The 19,407-nt window shown below is 36.6% G+C and overlaps 1 protein-coding gene across 2 annotated transcripts in view; it reads left to right on the top strand.

Moving 5' to 3' along the window:
- Window positions 1-19,407, top strand: part of SWIP (strumpellin and WASH-interacting protein) — a 944,327-nt gene that overhangs the window by 887,880 nt on the left and 37,040 nt on the right. For both annotated transcript variants that reach the window (XM_067099922.1, XM_067099923.1), the window contains 2 exons: window positions 278-370; window positions 16,400-16,580. In XM_067099922.1, the coding sequence (XP_066956023.1) occupies window positions 278-370; window positions 16,400-16,580 (274 nt within the window). The remainder of the gene's footprint in view (window positions 1-277; window positions 371-16,399; window positions 16,581-19,407) is intronic.

Genomic DNA, 19,407 nt, shown 5'->3' with positions numbered 1-19,407 from the left:
ATGAACTTACGCCGCTTTATAAGCAACCAGCTTTCCCAATAAACCAGCAGTACATGTCCACTTAATCATTATTAAGCACCTCTTATATATCAGTTAGTTTTAGTCAGGATTCATGTAAGTTTATGTCATTAGCAAAAAATTTTTGTATTTTAAACTGTTATCTGATTTGTTTTCATTTTCCAGCAGTTATTGATGAAAAGCTTGTAGATGTAGAATGTATATTTATACCACTCCTTTCTTGATAAATGTGAGTGATTTTGTGTTTATCTTCTTTTAGGTATCTCCAGAGACTTATAAAGCAGCTGAAAATCTGGATGCTGTTATCAATAATTTAACCAGAAACTTTCATCAAGATGCAGATTATTTCAAGGTAATGACATTGAAATGACACAGTATATTTCCTGGAATTTTGCATGCAGTTTTGAACTTGTCCATACACAAAAAGCACCCATGATTGGTTTATAGCAAGGCTCATAATGTTTCATATATTGTCTTACAGTGTTACCTGGTATGCTTTCATATTTACTGAACATCTGAAAAAGTATACATGGAAAGTAAACTGCTGCTGTTTATTTTTGACAGTATAAATTGAAGGGGAAGCAGTGGTAATCAACCTGTCATTGTAATCAGTGTAGTTTTTTGATCATCACATATTTCTGGCGACTGATCTTTTCATTATGAATATCCTCATCTGAAGTTGGGTGAACTTTATAGGAATTTTTAAAAATTTGCTTTGTCAGAATCTTGTGAATAGAAGCTCCACAATTAGAGTTGTTGAAATCCCATCAGTATTTATTGCCAAATATAATATTAGCCACGGTACCCGTCACCTGTTGAGATGCTACAACCATAGGAAAATAGGGACTCTTAAGATTGACCAATGTGACATGGACCACTTTTGTAGGTATATATATAATTTTCTCCTTGACAGCACATGCACTGAATTTTGCAAAGGTTATGAGATGCATTGCCAAAAGTGAATGAAAAAACTCAGCAAAACTTCATGCATGGAAAGTGAATCTCTTTCATAGAGCTTTTGGTTAAATACTTATCCCTAGATTTGGATTCCATGCACTTGGAAATGGTTTTTGCAATCACCACTGACAAATCTGTTGAAATCTGCATAAGACCTTAGGAATCAATGACCTCGTCAGAATGGACAGCTAGTTTTGAGGATGTTTATGAAATTTAGCTTTGGAGAATGAAAATGGGAGAAGCATACACATACTGGAATTCTACTAGAGCCAAAAAAAGTAAAGGTGCTAAACACAAAATTTAGAAACCAAGGGAGAAGCAAATATTTTGCAAAAGTGAAGTTGAAACATTATTATTATTATTATTATTATTATTATTATTATTATTATTATTATTATTATTAAAAAGGATGGCTGTATTATGAAATTTATCTTATATAGTGTCTTCTCTATCCTCCTTATGATTCGTTTTTCAGGCTCAGCGATGTTAGTCAGTAACTGGCCGATATTCATGTTGGAAAAGGACAGTGTTTGGAAATTGGAAGTCTTTTATTAAAATATCCAATCAGAAATCATTTGTCTGGGTTCAGGTTCTATTCTAGGTACCGTCGACATGTTTCGACCAGTTCGTTGGTCATCCTCTGGACGTGGTTGCAGAAGGTCTGAAGAAACGAGGTGCTCGGGTTGGTACTTATAGGGGTGGGTCTTGATCAGTGCTGAATTATGATTGTCTGCCTGGGGCATGTACCCTCGGGTGGAGCCTTCTCATCCAAGTCGAAGTTTGGTTTCGTCTTTGCGTTGAGCGGCGTTGTAGTGCTGAGGATGAAAGAAGAATTTCGATCCTCGGATGCGAATTTTGATTTGCTCGTGCGCTTTATGGGGAAAGCTCGGTGCATGTCTCCTGGCTGCCGTGGGGAGGAGAAAGGTTTCTTGCGTAATGTTGAGTGTTGGTTTCTCCTTCCCAATGTGCAATGCTTCCAAGAGGTGAAGGCAACAGTGGTCTGGTAATTTGGTCAATTATTTCAATGTTAGTGATTATGTCTTTTCTTGCTATTCTCTGGTTATGGACGGTCCTGGCATGATTAAAGATAGCCCCTCTTTGGCGTGGCAGGAAATCCTCTTGGAGAAACGCATGGTGGTCATACCGATGTAAGAACTGGAGGCATCCTCGGACAGGGCATTTCTACTGGTATACCACGTTGGTTTCCTTCAAGGGGTCCTGCTGAGGGGGCTGGGTTGTTTTTCATAACCAGGCTGCTGGTCTTTTTGCTCTTCTTAATAAATAACCAGATTTAATTTTTGCAGAGTCAACAGGGTGACATTATTCTTGATGATGTTTTTGAGGGCGCATTTGTCTTCTTTATATTTATGGTGAAATTGTCCTTTGTAGAAGAGCTCGTGCGTTCAGGGCAGCAGGGCGAGGTTCTGCCGGTACCATCTATCGATGTTCTGTGATAGATTCTTCTATATCCCGGTTTGGGTGTCCATTGTCGACGAGGGTTTGGGCAACACGTTCTATTTCTCCGTGGAGTGTCGTTCCAGGAGGAGCAGTGTGAGAGGGCCCTCTGGCGAAGGCGCTGATGGTGGAGCGCTTATACCTCTCGGGGCACTCGCTCGCCCCGTTCAGGCACATGCCCAGGTTCATGTGTTTTGAAAAGACCACGTATAGAAAGAGGTCCTCTGTTCCACAAGGACTTCAAGGAAGGGGAGGCAGCAGTTTTGGCTCTGCTCGATCGTGAAACTGAGGCAGCTATGGTTGTGAAATGACGCACGCCTCAGGTTTTTGATCTCCTCTTGAATTGGCGCTGACGAAGGTGTTGTCAGTGTAGCGCTTTTCGTACATCCTTGGTTGGCGTATATCTTCAAAAACCCTTTGCTCCAGTGCCCATATAGAAATGTAAACAGGACTCGAGGGAGAACCCATCGCCACCCCGTCATCTGGGTGTACATTGGCCCACGATGGTTGGAGAAAGGGGCATTTTAACCATTTGGTACCAGATTACCAGGAGGGTGCGGAGGGCATTTCAGGGATGTTCAGGGATGGGGTGGTGGGGTCCCTTACACACTGTCCAAGATCATTTGGATGGTCTCATCGACAGGGAAATTGGTAAGAGGACTCCACATCCAAAAAATTACAATTTCCAGCAGCTCTAACAGCTCTTAGGTTCAGGAACTCTCTGGAAGACTTCAGACTGTGGCTTCTCGGAACATGATAAAAGGACAAAACCTCTTAGCCAACTGGTATGTCGGGGCAGGAATCTGACTGATGATTTTTGGGGGCAGGAGGGTTACCTGGATATGAAAGAATCTATCAGGTTACATCGATAGATGGTACTGTCAGGAACCTCTCCCGATGCCCTGAGCATAGAGTTCTTCTACAAAGGGACAATTTCAGGATAAATATAAAGAACATGCTAACATTTTTTTCAAAAACATCATCGAATGTCAGCCCTGTTCTTCAAAAATATACATCTGGTTATTCAAAATACAGACAGAAATCAGGCAGCCTTGTTTTCTAAATATTTAACCCATTGTAGCCCCCTAGGAGTAGGATGTTGACAGAAAGAAATTTAACGTGGTATTAAATTTTACTCTGCCTCAATCTCGGATATTTACTCTGAGTTAGCAACATTAAAGACTGAAAACATGCTTTCTCAAGATGGCCTTAAAGGAAAAGTGGGTACTATCTTTAATGAATGCCAGGACTTGTTGAATAAGTCAGAGAATAACAAGAAAAGATAGGAAATCACAGATTCATGGAGGAAATAATTGACCGGGCAAAAGAAACAGATGCCACTAGTGGATTGTTTAGCATTGCAAATGAATTGGGAAGGGAACCAACACTCAACATTACATATATCAGGCTCCTTCTAAAGTCTTGAGGATTATTTGCCAGGATGACAAAGAACTAGCGATCCCCTGAGCGTGAAGATGATCCAGATTGCAAGTAGGATTAAATTCTTCTCTTCATCCTCAGATTACTGATTGATCTTGTACAAAACCAAAACACGACTTGGATGAGAGAGGAGGCTGAAGATTAAACTGTTAGAAGATCATGGTTTTGAAGGGCTAGAGCTGACATTTGTATAAACACTAAAACACATTAAGCACCTGTTTTCAACAGCCTTCTGCAACCAGCTCCTCAACTCAGTTGAGGATATCCAACGAGATTTTTGTAATCCACTGTGACATCAGAATGTGTTTGTAAACAGACAAACGATTTCCCATTGGATATTTTAATAAAAGTTTATTCCGTACATGTATAACCTTCATGAATATCAGTAATTTTTGCTAACATCGCTGAGCCTGAAAAACACTATATAAGATAAATTTGCATAATAGCCATTTTTTAATAAGACCTGTTTAAAGAGGTCTACTCCTTCATATTATTATTAAGGTTATTATTAATTATTGTTATTATTATTATTATTATTATTATTATTATTATTTTTTTATCTCAGTTAATCCTATTTGACTGGATGGTTTTATAGTGTGGGGTTCTGGGTTGCATCCTGCCTCCTTAGGAGTCCATCACTTTTTCACTATGTGCACTGTTTCTAGTAGCACACTCTTCTGCAGGAGTCCTGGAGCTACTTTGGCATCTAGTTTTCCAGATTCCTTTTCAGGGATCTTTGGATTGTGCCTAGTGTTCCTATGATTATGGGTACAGTCTCCACTGGCATATCCCATATCCTTATTTCTGTTTTCAGGTCTTGATATTTATCAGTTTTTTCTCTTTCTTTCTCATGTACTCTGGTGCCCCTAGGTATTGCCACATGAGTGAATGATACTTTCTTCTTGATTTTGTCAATCAACTTCACGTCTGGTCTGTTGGCACGTATCACCTATCTCTCCTGACACCACAGTCCCAGAGGCTCTTTGTGATCGTTTTCTATCACTCCTCAGGGTAGTGTTCGTACCACCTATTACTGCAAGCTAGCTGGTGTTTCTTGCACAGGATCCAGCTCTTTGTGATCGTTTTCTATCACTCCCTCAGGTTAGTGTTCATACTACTTATTACTGCAAGCTAGCTGGTGTTTCTTGCACAGGATCCAGTGGAGGGCTTTTGCTACTGAATCATGCCTCATTTTGTACTGGTTCTGTGCAAGTGGTGGACATTAAGCTTGCTATGTGGTTTATGGTCTCGTCTTTCATGTTGCACTTCCTGCATATGGGTGAGATGTTATTTCCATCTATTGTTCTTTGGACACGTCTGGTTCTTAGGGCCTGATCTTGTGTCGCTGTTAGCATTCCATATGTTTCCTTCTTAAGTTCTCGCCTCTTTAGGCATTGCCATGTTTCATTACTAGCAATTTCTTTAATCTGTCTCGTACTGTCCGTGCATTGGTTTGTTGTGCCATTCCTCTGTTCTGTTTTTCATTCTTCTGTCTCTGTATATTTCTAGGTCTTCGTCAGCTTTTATCAGTCCTTCTTCCCATGCACTCCTTAGCCACTCGTCTTCACTGGTTTTCAGATATTGTCCCAGTGCTCTGCTCTCGATGTTGACACAGTCCTCTATGCTTAGTAACCTCTCCCCCTTTGTTTTGTGTTATGTATAGTCTCTCTATTTGCTCTTGGGTGTAGTGCTTTGTGTACTGTCTTGCATTTCCTAGTTTTCTGGTCTGTGATGCAGAGTTCAGCCTTCATCCACTCCACTACTCCGGCTCTGTATCTGATTACTTGTACTGCCCATGTGTTTATGGCTTTCGTCATGTTTCCAGCATTGAGTTTTGACTTGAATATATCCTTCAAGTCTCTGCATATATTCTTTCCTGATTGTATCCTTCATATCTGGGTGTTTTATATCCCCTCTCCTTCTATTATTCCCAGGTATTTGTATCGTGTCTCATCTATGCGTTTGATACTATTCCCTTCTGGTAGCTTTATCCCTTCAGTCTTTGTCACTTTGCCATTTTCTATTTGACCAAGGGGCATTTTTTTATTCAAACTCCATCCTGATGTCTCCAGATAAAATCCATACAGTCTGGATTAGGGTATCTGCTTCCTTGATGCTCTTACCATACAGCTTGATGTCGTTCATGAACATCAGATGGTTAATTCTGTTGCCTCCTTTCTTGAGCTGTTAGCCACCATCCATCTTCTACAGTACTTTTGTCATGGGAATCATGGCTGTACGAAGAGTAGTGGGGACAGTGAGTCACCTTGAAAGATCCTTCTCCTGACGTTAACCTCTGCTAGTCTTATCCCAGCGCTTGTAAGCACTGTATTCCAGTTGCACATTTGTATTTTTAGGAGGCTGATGGTGTTTTCCTCTGTCCTATATATTTTCAGGCATTCTATTAGCCACATGTGGGGTATCATGTCAAAGCTTTCTTGTAGTCAATCCATGCCATGCCTAGGTTGTTCTCCTTCTCTTACTATTCTTCATTACCATTTTGTCTATCAGGAGCTGGTCTTTTGTGCCCCTACACTTCCTTCTGCAGCCTTTCTGTTGGTGGGGATGGTGTTTGTATCCTTTAGGTAGTTGCATAGCCTTTCACTGATGATACCTGTTTGTAACTTCCACATTATTGGTAGGCAGGTGATAGGTCTGTAGTTACTTGCTATATTTCCTTGTTCATGTCTCTCTGTACTAAGGATGTTCTCCCTGTGGTCATCCATTTGGGCGCATGGTGGTTTGTGATACAATGCTAGGGGTTGTTCTGCTATTATTATTATTATTATAATTATTATTATTATTATTATATTACTGATTATTATTATTATTATTATTATTATTATTATTATTATTATTATTATTATTATTATTCAGAGAGAAACCTCTTCATATGGAACAAGCCCACAGGGGCCATTGACTTGAAATTCAAGCTTCCAAAAGAATATGGTGTTCTTTAGGAAGAAGTAAGAGGAGGTAAGGTTAAATACATAAAGAAGAGATCAACTTATTAAAAAAAGAAAAAGTAACTTAAATAAATAAGAATGTATTAAAATGCAAGGAGAATAGCATTAGGGTAGTAATGCATTACATGTTTGCTTGAACTTCTGAAGTTCAAATTGCACACCATCTTCAGGAGGCTGTTTCACAGTCCAGCGATGTGAGGAATAAAGGACCTCTGGACATGAAAAGTTCAATAGCGAGGCACATTTACTGCATGTTGGTGCTGCTGTTGAGTGAATCTAGTTTCTCCCAGCAGATACAGGGATCAGGAATGAATTGTGATTGTGAAAGATATCTGTTGAAATACAGCTTATGAAAAAGTGACAAACAAGAGACCACCCATTGATGATCCAAGTCATAACTGCTGCTATTAAGAAACAAACCTACTGCCATGAACCACTCTGTTTAAAAGAAATAAATCTCTGGCAGAAGCAGAAAACCACACCAGAGAACAGCATTCTAGTAAAGGAAGGGCAAATGATCTAAAACTTGTTGCATTGATTTTATCATTGTTAAAAATATATGAGGCCTTACGAACAATACCTAACTTTCGTGCAGCATTTGCTGAAACTTTCATTAGATATTTCTCAAAAGTTAGATGTGAGTCAAAAGTAACACCTAGAATAGTCAAAGCTTCAGACTTATTCAGCAGAGTCCCATCCACCTGAAGGGGAGGATGGGGGTGGGAAATCGTCTGAGATCTGCTAATCAGTAAGTCGACCCAGGGTATTCGCGAGGGGTTAGGAACCGCAACCACCTGCGACAAGTTGAAATCAACAGAAGTTGAACTCCCCCACCCTATAAAAACTCCTATAACTGCCAATTTTAATACTGTAGTTCAAACACTAAATATACCTTCAACTATCGTCCTAAAACACTTTAACCCTTTGACTACGGCTGGATCGTTTACGATACATTTCTAAAATGAACCGTATCCGGGTGTATCATATGATATCGTTGCATTGACTGCGGCAGATTGAGATAAGAACTAGTGGGAGTGGGTTGCCAGTAATTTCCAGTCCAGAGATTTCGTATTTGACGGCAGTAGTAGTGGTATTATGTCAAGATGTGATATGAATGAAAATTCAAAGTAAGTAGATTATTTTTTTAAATTTTTCAATAACGAATTTATGGGACTGATTGTTGAAGAGATGAACCATTATCAAAGATTCCTTGTTGATGCACGTGGAGATGCAGTACCAAAATATATGTGAAAGTTTGCTCAGATTACTGTGGAGGAAATGATATGGCTCCAGTGTAATTATGATCATGTCACTTATAATTAGAGATTACAATGTAGGACTATGTGTCGCTCCTTGTTTCTGACAATACCAAGCACGTGTAAATTACTGAAATTCTATCATAAAAGTTTTGTTCAGATACTATGTTCATATCTTGTAAAATATTAAAATTCATAACTATTCGTTATTCAGAAATTGTTTTTACTTTTATTCAACTTATGCTGTTGAAAGATTCTTACAATGATAGTGTCTTGTGTATTTATATATTTTCTGAATTTTTTTCATCTTCAACAAAAATAATTCAGTAAAAGTAAAAGTTGAAATTCATCTGTATTATCATTTTCTTTATCAGAGAGAGAGAGAGAGAGAGAGAGAGAGAGAGAGAGAGAGAGAGAGAGAGTTACTGTTTTGTGTTTAATGTACCTTTTCTTTCCATTGAATATGGAATATTGTCGCATGTCATGTAAATCTGATAAATAAGGTATTGATGATTTATGACATTATAGAAGAATACTCATAACAATTACCATGGGGATCAATGAACAGAGAAAAGGTGAAGGAAAAGAAAAAATGATCTACAACTTACAACCTCCTCACATCCTGGTTCAAAAATAATTACACAGATTTCCATAATGTCAGTAATTAATATATAGACATACATATATATATATATATAGATACAGTATATATATATATATATATATATATATATATATATATATATATATATATATATATATATATATATATATACATATATATATATATATATATATATATATATATATATATATATATATATATATATATATTCATATACAGTAATACCTCGAACTTATGCGATTCGAGTTGCATGAATTCACACACACAAATTTTTCATTGGAACCTAACTAATGGTCATACACAAGTTTTTCACAGACATGCGAGCATTTGCATAACACTGGAAATCAGCAAAGTGATTAATTTTTTTATGTAATTTATAAGTTTTTCAAGCTTTTATGTGTAAATTAAATAGCATTAAATATTATTAAAAGTAATTATTCTCTCTCTCTCTCTCTCTCTCTCTCTCTCTCTCTCTCTCTCTCTCTCTCTCTCTCTCTCTCTCTCTTAGTGAGATGAATTTTTATGGTACATGTATACAGGTATGTTTATTTGTATGATAAACTTTTTACCTAATAATAAGTACTAATTTTCAAATAATAATAATAATAATAATAATAATAATAATAATAATAATGATAATAATAATAATAATAAAACTGTAATTACAAAATTTGTATTATTTTGAACAAACAAATTCTTCCCTCATCTTTTGTAAGGAGGTGAAGGCAAAAGCTGTCAGACATGTCATTTAACATGACAAGAAGGGGAGTGTTGCTAATCAGAGGTCAAATTTTTCTTGTAACTCACTCACTCTCTCTCTCTCTCTCTCGTTCGAAGTCAGCCAACCTACATATTACAGCACCGTTTCTCTGTATGTCTTTAACTGTACAGTAGATAATTTTGAATTGATCGAATTTTACCTGTACCGTTTACAAACTGTAAATGCGCCGTTCTAAAACATAGGACATAGAGCATTTCAGAACAAGAGAAAGTGACAGAATAAAGAAGTTTTTGAAAACGAGGTTGAGAAGACTCTAAAAATAGATTAGCGGAATGGGAGAGAGTAACACCATTTATTTCTTTATTAAGGGTAATGTATCAAGCTAACTTTTAAATGAAAATACAGTAACTTTAATTTCATTTAATAGTTAGTTTAATACTAATTTCCATCTTTTGATATCTAACGTAAGAATAACTCTCTCTCTCTCTCTCTCTCTCTCTCTCTCTCTCTCTCTCTCTCTCTCTCTCTCTCTCTCTCTCTCTCTCTCTCTGTAATAATTCATAAATAATATAACTTGATATTTCAAGTAAGGACAATATCTCTCTCTTGAAATGCCCGTTCTTGGTCTGAAGACGCATTCGCTCTTGGTCTGAATAATCAACCCAATTTCACGCGTATAACATACAACTAGTGAGTGAACTATAGCTAGAAGTGTTCGTGAACTGTTGGTGATTCGATTAAAGTCAGAATAGCATGATAAAGCATTGACTAAAGGTGTTTATTCGAGTGAAATATTAAAAAATTAAGCATCATGGGCGTCTAGCAACAACAGTGGAAAAGTGTCTAGCAACAACAGCGGCAAAAAGATGGAGAAATTTAGCTTGCCTAGCTGACTACCAATATGATGAATTGGCAAGCAGGAGCTGGGGCTTCTTATCTTTGAGATCAATAACAACTCCAACCAAAAAGATACAAAACATACACAGACATAGTGAAAGGATATGATCCTTCAAGCTGGAACAAGTCAGCAGAAAACATAATGAAAATAATTGAAGGAATACCAAAGAAAGTCCAAGTGATCAAGAGACTTATAAAGAAAATCACATCAATCAACATATCCCAACAAAGAAAATGAACAGGGTGAATGTGGTGAATATACCAATTGATGCAATAGGAAAACAGAATGCCTAAAGCATGCAATCTATGTAATGTGTGGTATAGCATTGTAAATCCACAAAACCTGATAAGGAAATGCTGTGCATGCCACGTACCAACTCACCTACATGCGCAGAGAAGTACAGCAAAATAAAAAAAGGACACAAAGTATTTTTCTCAACATGTCTAATATGGATAGACAATGTTATTATGTCAAGACTTAATGTAAAAATAGTCGAGGATGATGAAAATGAGGATGAGGAAGAAGAGGAAAACGAAATAGAAGAAAATAAGACTGAAGAGATAGAAAACAATAATGAAGACAAAGAACAGGATAAGAGTATGGGTGCAGAAAAACTCATAGACTCTACATATGAGGCAATACAACAGCATACATACAAAGAAATGGAAGAAATGAACTATGAGATGACAACACAAAAAAATCCCAAAGAGATTGTACCCTGATATACATATTGAAGGGAAAGAGCGGAAAAGTTGGATTTTTAATGTCGAAGTTATGGAAATGAAGAAAAGAACAACATATCAGAACAGGAAAGAGACATGGAAAATCCTTATTATTGCCCATGATAATGGGGATAAAACACAAACCATCATAGTGATGAATGCACAGGGTTTAGTTTCAGTAACTCAAAAGAAAAATAGAGTTATTAGAAGAACTAACCCAAACTGGAAAAATAGATATAATGAATATAAATGAAACCTGGTATTCACAAGAGTGAGTTAGTTATAAATAATTTGGTATTCACAAGAGACTGGTAATGATGATCAGATAAAGGGTTTCCAAACTTAAAGATTAGATAGAAAAAATAGGAATCAGGGGAACCATGATATATGGGAGAGATGTAAATCAAGGAAAAATCTGTGAGAAATATAGTAACACAGAATGTGAATTAATAGCAGTAGAATTTGAATCTGAAAAATTAGTGAACATTGTAATATACAGACCCCCTAATACTAAAGAGTTTGACATAATAATTGACAAATTGGATGATATATGTAGAAATCACAAAGACTGGACTATACTCCTATCCAGAGACTTTAACTTTCCTTTCGTAGAATGGAAAGAATGGATAGGAGACTGCTGATTGTAATTATACATATAAAAAGAGAGTAATAGTAGTGCAGAAGATAGAGGCAATTTGAAAAGCTATTAGATATGCTACTAGAACATAACATTCAGCAAATAAATCACCTGCCAAGAAGAAAGGATAATATATTAGAAATAGTATTTGTGAACGAGGTGAACTATGTTAAAGAAATAATCGTGTATAATATGAGTATTTCAGACCATAATGTCATAAATTAACAGTCCGTTCCAAAGCACATGAAAACAGGGATAAGCAAAGAGAAGAAAAAATGGGAAGGATATGGAAAATACAATTTCTATATAGTAAAAATATAAATTGGTCAAAAATAAATGAAGAATTAAACAAAGACTGGGAAAACATATTCGTAAGTGATAATATACAGGTAAATACGGATATATTATATAAAATATTAGAGGAAATAGTGGGAAAATATATAACGAAGAAGAAAAGTAAACATCAGTCATGCATACCATGAGACAGAAGGATCTTGTTCCAGAAAATCAGAAAGTGGAAAAAGGTCTTGCAAGAGAAAAGAATGCATGGAAAGTGATGGAGCTAAAAGTAAGATAGAAAATGCAGAACAAACGATTATACAGTCAAAGAAAATGAAAAACAGGACCTAGAAGAAAAGACCCTACAAAATATCAAAGCAAAACCCCAAAATTTTTACTGACATGCAAAAAGATGAATAAAATAAGAGCAGAAATAGGCCCTCTAAGAATTGAAGGATGATTAACGAATGAAAAGAAGGAAATATGTAACATATTAGCAGAAAGATATAAGAGTGAATTTACTTACATATATTTTTTTACTTTCTTTAACATTAGTATGCATGAATTTATTATATTAAAAGACAGCGAAATGTTAAGCTGTCTAATGACATATTGTATATATACAGTACTACATAAATGTAATTTTTTTTGTTGCAAGCTGTAAAATTAACATGTACAAATTTGCTCTTTTAAAGAGACAGCAAAATGCTTAACTATTGAACAACTTATTGTACATGTTCAGTATTAGCAATGTTATGAGGTTGCTTATAAGTGTTTATAGGGCATCTAGGTGGTTTTTAAAGGGGGTTTTCAACCTTGGGTGTTGTCTTATTTAAGCCTTGAATCTTGGAACTGATTAGCAACATAGTGTGAAGTATTACTGTACTGATATTTACATCCGCTTATACTTGGTATTGATATGTGGATACCTGTATACAAGGTGTGATCATAAAGTATCAGGACTGGTGCTATAAAAAGAAGACTACAACACGTACTATTTTAGCATTTAATTCCTTCAAAGTAGTCCCCTTCAGAAGCCACACACTTTATCCAGCACTGTTTCCATTGAAGGAAGCATTCCTGGAACTTGTTTTCTGGGATAATCAGCAGCTGCCTTGTCGCGTTCACTTGGATCTCCTTGATGTCCTGAAATCTTCCTTTCAGATGGGATTTGATTTTTGGGAAGAGGAAAAAGTCACAAGGGGCGAGATCTGGGGAATACGGTGGCTGTTGGACCTGGGGGATGCTGTGCTTGGGCAAAAGCTGCTGCACCAAATGTGCAGGTGTGTTGTCATGGTGCAATTGCCACTCACCAGATGCATGCAATTCTGACCTTTTCCGTCAAATAGCATCCCACAAATGCCACAACACATCACAGTAGTATGCAGTAAAGCCTCCGTATTCACGGGGGATGCATACCACCCCACTCCCCCGCTAATAGCTAAAATCTGCGAATACTTAAAACCCCTCTAGAAACACTTAGAACTGCCTATTTTGATAGTTCAAACACAAAAAAAAATCTAAAAATGCTTATACGTGAGTATTTTAATAGTTTTATCACAAAAACGTGCATTTAGTAATGAAAATGAGATGAAAATACAGTAATTAGTGAATATTTCTCAGTGAAAAATACCGCGAATGGGCAAATTTTCCCCGAATAATGTGTACACGTTCCATAGAGAAATCCGCGAACAGGTGAGTCCGCGAATCGTGAGAACACAAATACGGGGGGTTTACTGTACTCCTTGTTTACTCCTGACCAGGTGGAGCATACTCTTGAAGAACAATTTCCTTGTAGTCGAAGAAAACAGCCAATAGTGTCTTCACATTGCTTCAGCTAATTGTTACATTCTTCGGTCTCGGAGAGGTTGGGGTCCACTGCAAAGACTGAGCCTTGGTTTTGGGGTCATAACCATAGACCCAAGATTCATCACCCGTTACGACCATTTTCAGAAAGTTTTCATTGTTCGTGATGCAATCAAGGAGACCTTGCACAACTGAAACCAGAGTTTCTTTTTGGTCAGCTGAAAGCAGTTTTGGCACAGACTTGGCAGACACATGTCTCATACCCAAATCTTCAGTGAGAATGGATTGAACTGAACCGTAACTAATCTGCACATCCTCCGATAACTCATGGATGGTGATTTGACGATTTCCCCTCACAGCTGCATGCACAACTCCAATGTTTTTCTCAGTCCTCCTGGTTGTGAGTCTCCCAGAACGTTCGTCACTATCAACATTTTGTCAGCCATCTTGTAAATGTCTGAACTACTCATACACTTGTGTGCGGCTCATACACTCCTCTCCATACACTTTTTGCAACTTGCGTAGGTCTGTGCTCAGGTACACCAAGCTTTTGGCAAAATTTGATGCAGATTCTCTGTTCAACTTTCTCCATCATAGTCAGCGTGATGACCACACTACACACGTTCCTTCCAAGCACTACTGTGAAGAGCAGAAGTGAGCAAGGACGCTAAAAACTTAGTGCATGCACAGTTGGGAGTCAAGGTCAGTCTGTGCCAAGTGGTCTCATTCTGTGTATTTTAGCTCCTTTACTATAGCAGCAGTCTCAGTAATTTGTGATCACACCTCATATATGTATAGTAAATGCCACCACCGGTTTATACCTTGTATTTTGCTTCACTCTGTCCACCCAACAGTTTTGCTCATTGCTCATGTATGAAAGGCTATTCCATCTACCTCTGGGCCTGTAGGAACCTACCGCTACAAGCCTAGTCCTCACATCCTGTTTTGGTAGCTGGGAATAGACAGTGTGGTCAGGCTTAGCATTCATGGAAGGAGTTTTGAGTTTTCACCTCTCCAATAATTTGCGGACTTAAGAGGTGTTAATGTAATTTTTCACATTGATACTTAGAGGATGGAACTATGTCAAGAGTCAGCTTATGGATTTCAGAGGTTGTTCATTTTTCTGACCAGCATGATTAGAGTAGAGATGATCTGGATAATACATTTTTTGAGGTAAATTGAGATATTAAATTGCTTTGTAAGAAGCGAAAGGTATCTTCAGAGAGAAGCAATGAACGCTGATGGAAGCAGGTACACCAGTGGTAATTGAAGGGTTGGTAGGGTTGTTCACTCTTCATGAAGTTCAAGTTAAATGCTTTCAGCATTTAATTCTCAATTTATCTAATGGTCTGATTTAGGCTAGAGTATTGGTAATGCTGTGTGAAGGAAAGCTTTTAAAGGAATTTCAGGATCAAAGAGGTACAAAGCTTTAAGGAGGATGCTATTGTACCCTATCAAGTTTTGCACCATTTAGAACACAGAGGCTTCTTGAACCTTTCACTGATGTGGAAACTTCTTATCCTTTGCCTAAAAGAACATATGCTGTACCATTTGATTTAAGATTACAGTTTTGGAAACCTGGTTGATTTATGGTGACATTACATTGTCACTGTCACATTTCACATCATACTCAAATCATTCTTCAGTCTTGTCTCCAAGTATTGTAATGGTAATGCAAGACTTAATAAGAAGTGCACATTAATGATATTATGCTTGACTTTTCAACAAATAATGATAAAGTTTAACTTTACTGAACAGTTAATGATGCTAAATTAATTGCAGGTCAGGGTTTTTCTCAATGACTTCTGGTGCCTTTCTCACACAAATATTGATGTTACAAAATATAGGTACAGAAAGCATGGTAATCACTGATAATCACAAAGAAATACAAAGCTTAATCTGAGATAAAAAAAATATTTAAATTGTCCAGTTTTTTTGTATTTTTATACCTCCCAAATTCTCAAACTTTACTAAAGTACAGTTTAGGATTTTTAAAATTGCTTTTTATTCTTAGTATAGATCTGTAATTTTTTTGTGTGAAATATAAAATGATCAGTACTTCAAAGGTTTTGTTAATCTAATATTAGTTTAGCAGTTCTTAAAATTTTTTGCCTTGTAACGACTGGAAATTACTGAAATGTATGATTTGCAGGCTTTAAATGTTTTGTTAATCCAGTATTCAGTATAAACGGAAATACCTCATCTTGTATGAAGGCAGTGTAGTTGATTGAAGAGTGTGATTGGCCAACTTTTTTTTTTTTTTATCCAGCATGTGTTTAGTTTGATATTGCTATTCATTATGAGTAATTTGGAGTTTTTTTCATTATTAATTTGTTGTTTTCAGTTTTTTGAGAAGTCATTAATGTAGCAAGTTTCATTGCTGTTTTAGTTCAGTTTTATTGGTATGTAATGACACTACCCTAAATACTGACCAATCTTATCTCTATGGGTTAAATATAATTTGGTAGGGTTTCTTTTTTTTTTAGAAATGCAGGTTTAATTTGGCAGTTTTATAAATTTGATTCTGGAAAAGGTTGCTGTATTGGTTGTTGACTTGTGGAGTGCATCAAGGTTGCTGTGTTTACAGTTGGTAATACATGATTTTTTTCTTCTCCTTAGCTTCTGGTAGATGTTTTTGCACCTGCTTTACGGGACAACAAGAATAGTCACCTTCGAAATTTTTACCTGATCATTCCTCCTCTCACTATCAATTTTGTTGAACATTCAGTAGCAGCGAAAGACAATCTGAATAAGAAGAATAAGGCAGGCGCAGCATTCACTGATGATGGATTAGCAATGGGTAAGTTAAGCAGGTTCTTGTAATTGCAGTTTTTATGTAACCTGACAAGATTGCTGAGGGAAAGAGTAAGTTTGTGTACCTTCAGTTTAGCAAGTATGATACCATATTCAGAAGGCGGCCAATTCAACATTAATGACTTGATTAGTTCTCTTTAATGGAGATTTTTATTTTTAAAAAATAATCCTCCAAACTGATTCACATTGGAATTTATTAAATGTCTTCATTAAGAAGGCTTTTGGAAAGGTTTAGGTATGGAAGAATGACATACATTGGACAAACCATCATACAGTACTGTACTTAGCACAGTGTTTTAGTTCAAAGTGGCGTGCTGAATGCAGACTTAGAAAAAAGTGGCGTGCTGAATGCAGACTTAGAAAAGACTGAAAACACAAATCAAGGCTGGAACACATCTCTAATGCTTTTCACTCATTATTTTACTTTGATCTTGTTTAATACGTTAGCTGCTCTCTCACTCTCAACTTGTTTCACAACAAACCCAGTACTTATGATATGACCTGTTTTATCCAACAAACAAAATGCCCAACACATCAGTTCTCCAGAAAAATTAAAGAAGTTCACTCAGACAACAGCCTCCATACCTTTTTTCAGGCCTACCTTTACACCGACCCAATCACTCTCTCATCTCCATGGTCTAATCAGACAATGCATTCTTAGCTGCCATCATAAAAACTTTAATGGCTCTCAATAACACATGTTTTATATGATGCCACCTCAACACCCTCCACATTGCTTTTTTGTCAATTCTAGCATAAGTTTTTAGGTTCATGTGCACCACACACGAAGTTTCCATTTTCATGTAGCTTTTTCATGATGCAGTCTTTTACTTGAGTAAACCCACACCATTCATTTATTTCTAAAAGGTTATTGCTTGAGTTGTTTCCGGATTTGATTAATACAAAATCACTACTCCTCTGTTACTATGGCCATCTATGATAGATGCTCTTTGTGTCAACATATAATTTATTGGTAAAATGGAGAAGCAGTTTTCATCAGTTTTGATTACACAGGCATTTTTACTGACAAGTAATTTTAGCTCTGTAATGAGAATATGTGTGAATTTTGAGTATTACCCTGAGTGTGTATTTCCCTGTACCCCCTCTTACTTCTTCCTAATGAACACCATATTCTTTGGAAGCTTGAATTTCAAGTCAGTGGCCCCAGTGAGCTTGTTCCCTATGAATAGGGTTCATCTTGTGAATACAGTAATAATAATAACAATAATAAAAACAAAACAAAAATTACAGCATACAACATGCCTCATATAATAAGTAAAAGTTTGAATCCAAAACTTGTAGTCATCTGCATCACCTTCAGCTTTATAAAATGGAACAATAATTAATCCTTTCACCCAATCCTTCAGAAATTTCCCTGTTGTATGACTTCCTTACACCCTTAACCATCACAGTTACAGATATCTTAAACTTAAAATAATCCATTCTCATGTCAGTCTTTTGTACATACCCCTCTACTTTCCTTGTTTTACCTATTTTATGAATCACATTTTCTCCTATTCTACTATCATCCATTAAATTCATTCCTAAATACTGTACTTATATTACTCAACTGCTTCCTTTCCCTGTTGTCACCATCCATATAAATTTCTCCATTTCTGTAGTTTCCTTCTGCCCTCATAAATATACTCATGCTCACATTTTCTCTCAACTTTGTCATCTTGCCAAGACTTTAAAACTTGTTCGATAGTTGCTGCAGTTTCTCCTTACTGTCCCCAGTTGGTAAGTACTGTATCAACCTGTAAACATCAGTCATTCCACACTCCATTTACCGCTCACTTATCCTTCAACTTTGTGCTCTTTACTCCATCCATAAAGATATTAATTAAGTAAGAACATTTGACAGACCCTTGTCTTAGCCCATTTTAATGCCAAACCAGTTGCTCTCATGTATGATGAGTCATCCTACCCTGACCAGGATTTGGCCCCATGTCCTCTTGAGTTGGAACTACAGTGGCTGAGTCTGACTATCCATTCAGCTGTCAAGAGTGGATAAATCCACATCACCCAAGTTGAAATTATAGGGACACAGGTTCAGGTCTTGATCAGGGTAACAGCAGTAATCTTATGTAATTCCTTGTGGTTATAAGTTATTCTTAAGGGAAAGTTAATTAGATATTAATGAACTGCTTGGATTCCTGTTTGAGAGTTTAAACAATTTTATAGACACCACCCTAGTTACGAATGAGTTAAGTTCCGAACGGCCGTTCGTATCTTGAATTGTTTGTAAGTTGGCTTTTACTACTGTATGTAGTGCATAATTTTTGTTGGTTCGGGAGTCATAGATTATACAGTTTTCACTGCATTTTTAAATCATGCAGTATTGTAAGGAATTACTTTGGATGCTAGAAAGGTAAAAAGAAGAAAATAAAATTTAGATTCAAGCAACATTAAAAATTTTGTATTTTTTTCCATGCTTTGAAAGTTATGAACTTGGAGAGAATTTCGCAGGAACAGCGTCTGGCATTGGAAGTTCATAATGCACACCGCCATCTATTGACAAAATTGCATACTAAATAGACAGTGGGAATTCATCACAGACTTAGTTCAATCGGGAAAATAGAAATAAGTAGGAATATATTAGGAGTATGAACGAGTATTCTCATGATTGTAAGAAGAATACATGGTAGTTAATCACAAGAATACTCTGGATAATCAGGGAAGGAGGAACAAGTTCTTCTTCCTCGTGTTCTTTTCTTTGCAAAATTCTTACTAGAGATTAGGAATGGGGATGCAGAACAGAATTTGAACTTGTGCCCGTCTGTTTATATTTATGAATGTTCGTAAGTAGGTTG

The sequence above is a fragment of the Macrobrachium rosenbergii genome, chromosome 56, assembly GCF_040412425.1.
Source record: "Macrobrachium rosenbergii isolate ZJJX-2024 chromosome 56, ASM4041242v1, whole genome shotgun sequence".
Classification (NCBI taxonomy): domain Eukaryota; kingdom Metazoa; phylum Arthropoda; class Malacostraca; order Decapoda; family Palaemonidae; genus Macrobrachium; species Macrobrachium rosenbergii.
Note: the sequence above shows the minus strand (reverse complement) of the source record. Positions and strands in the feature narration are given on the sequence as shown.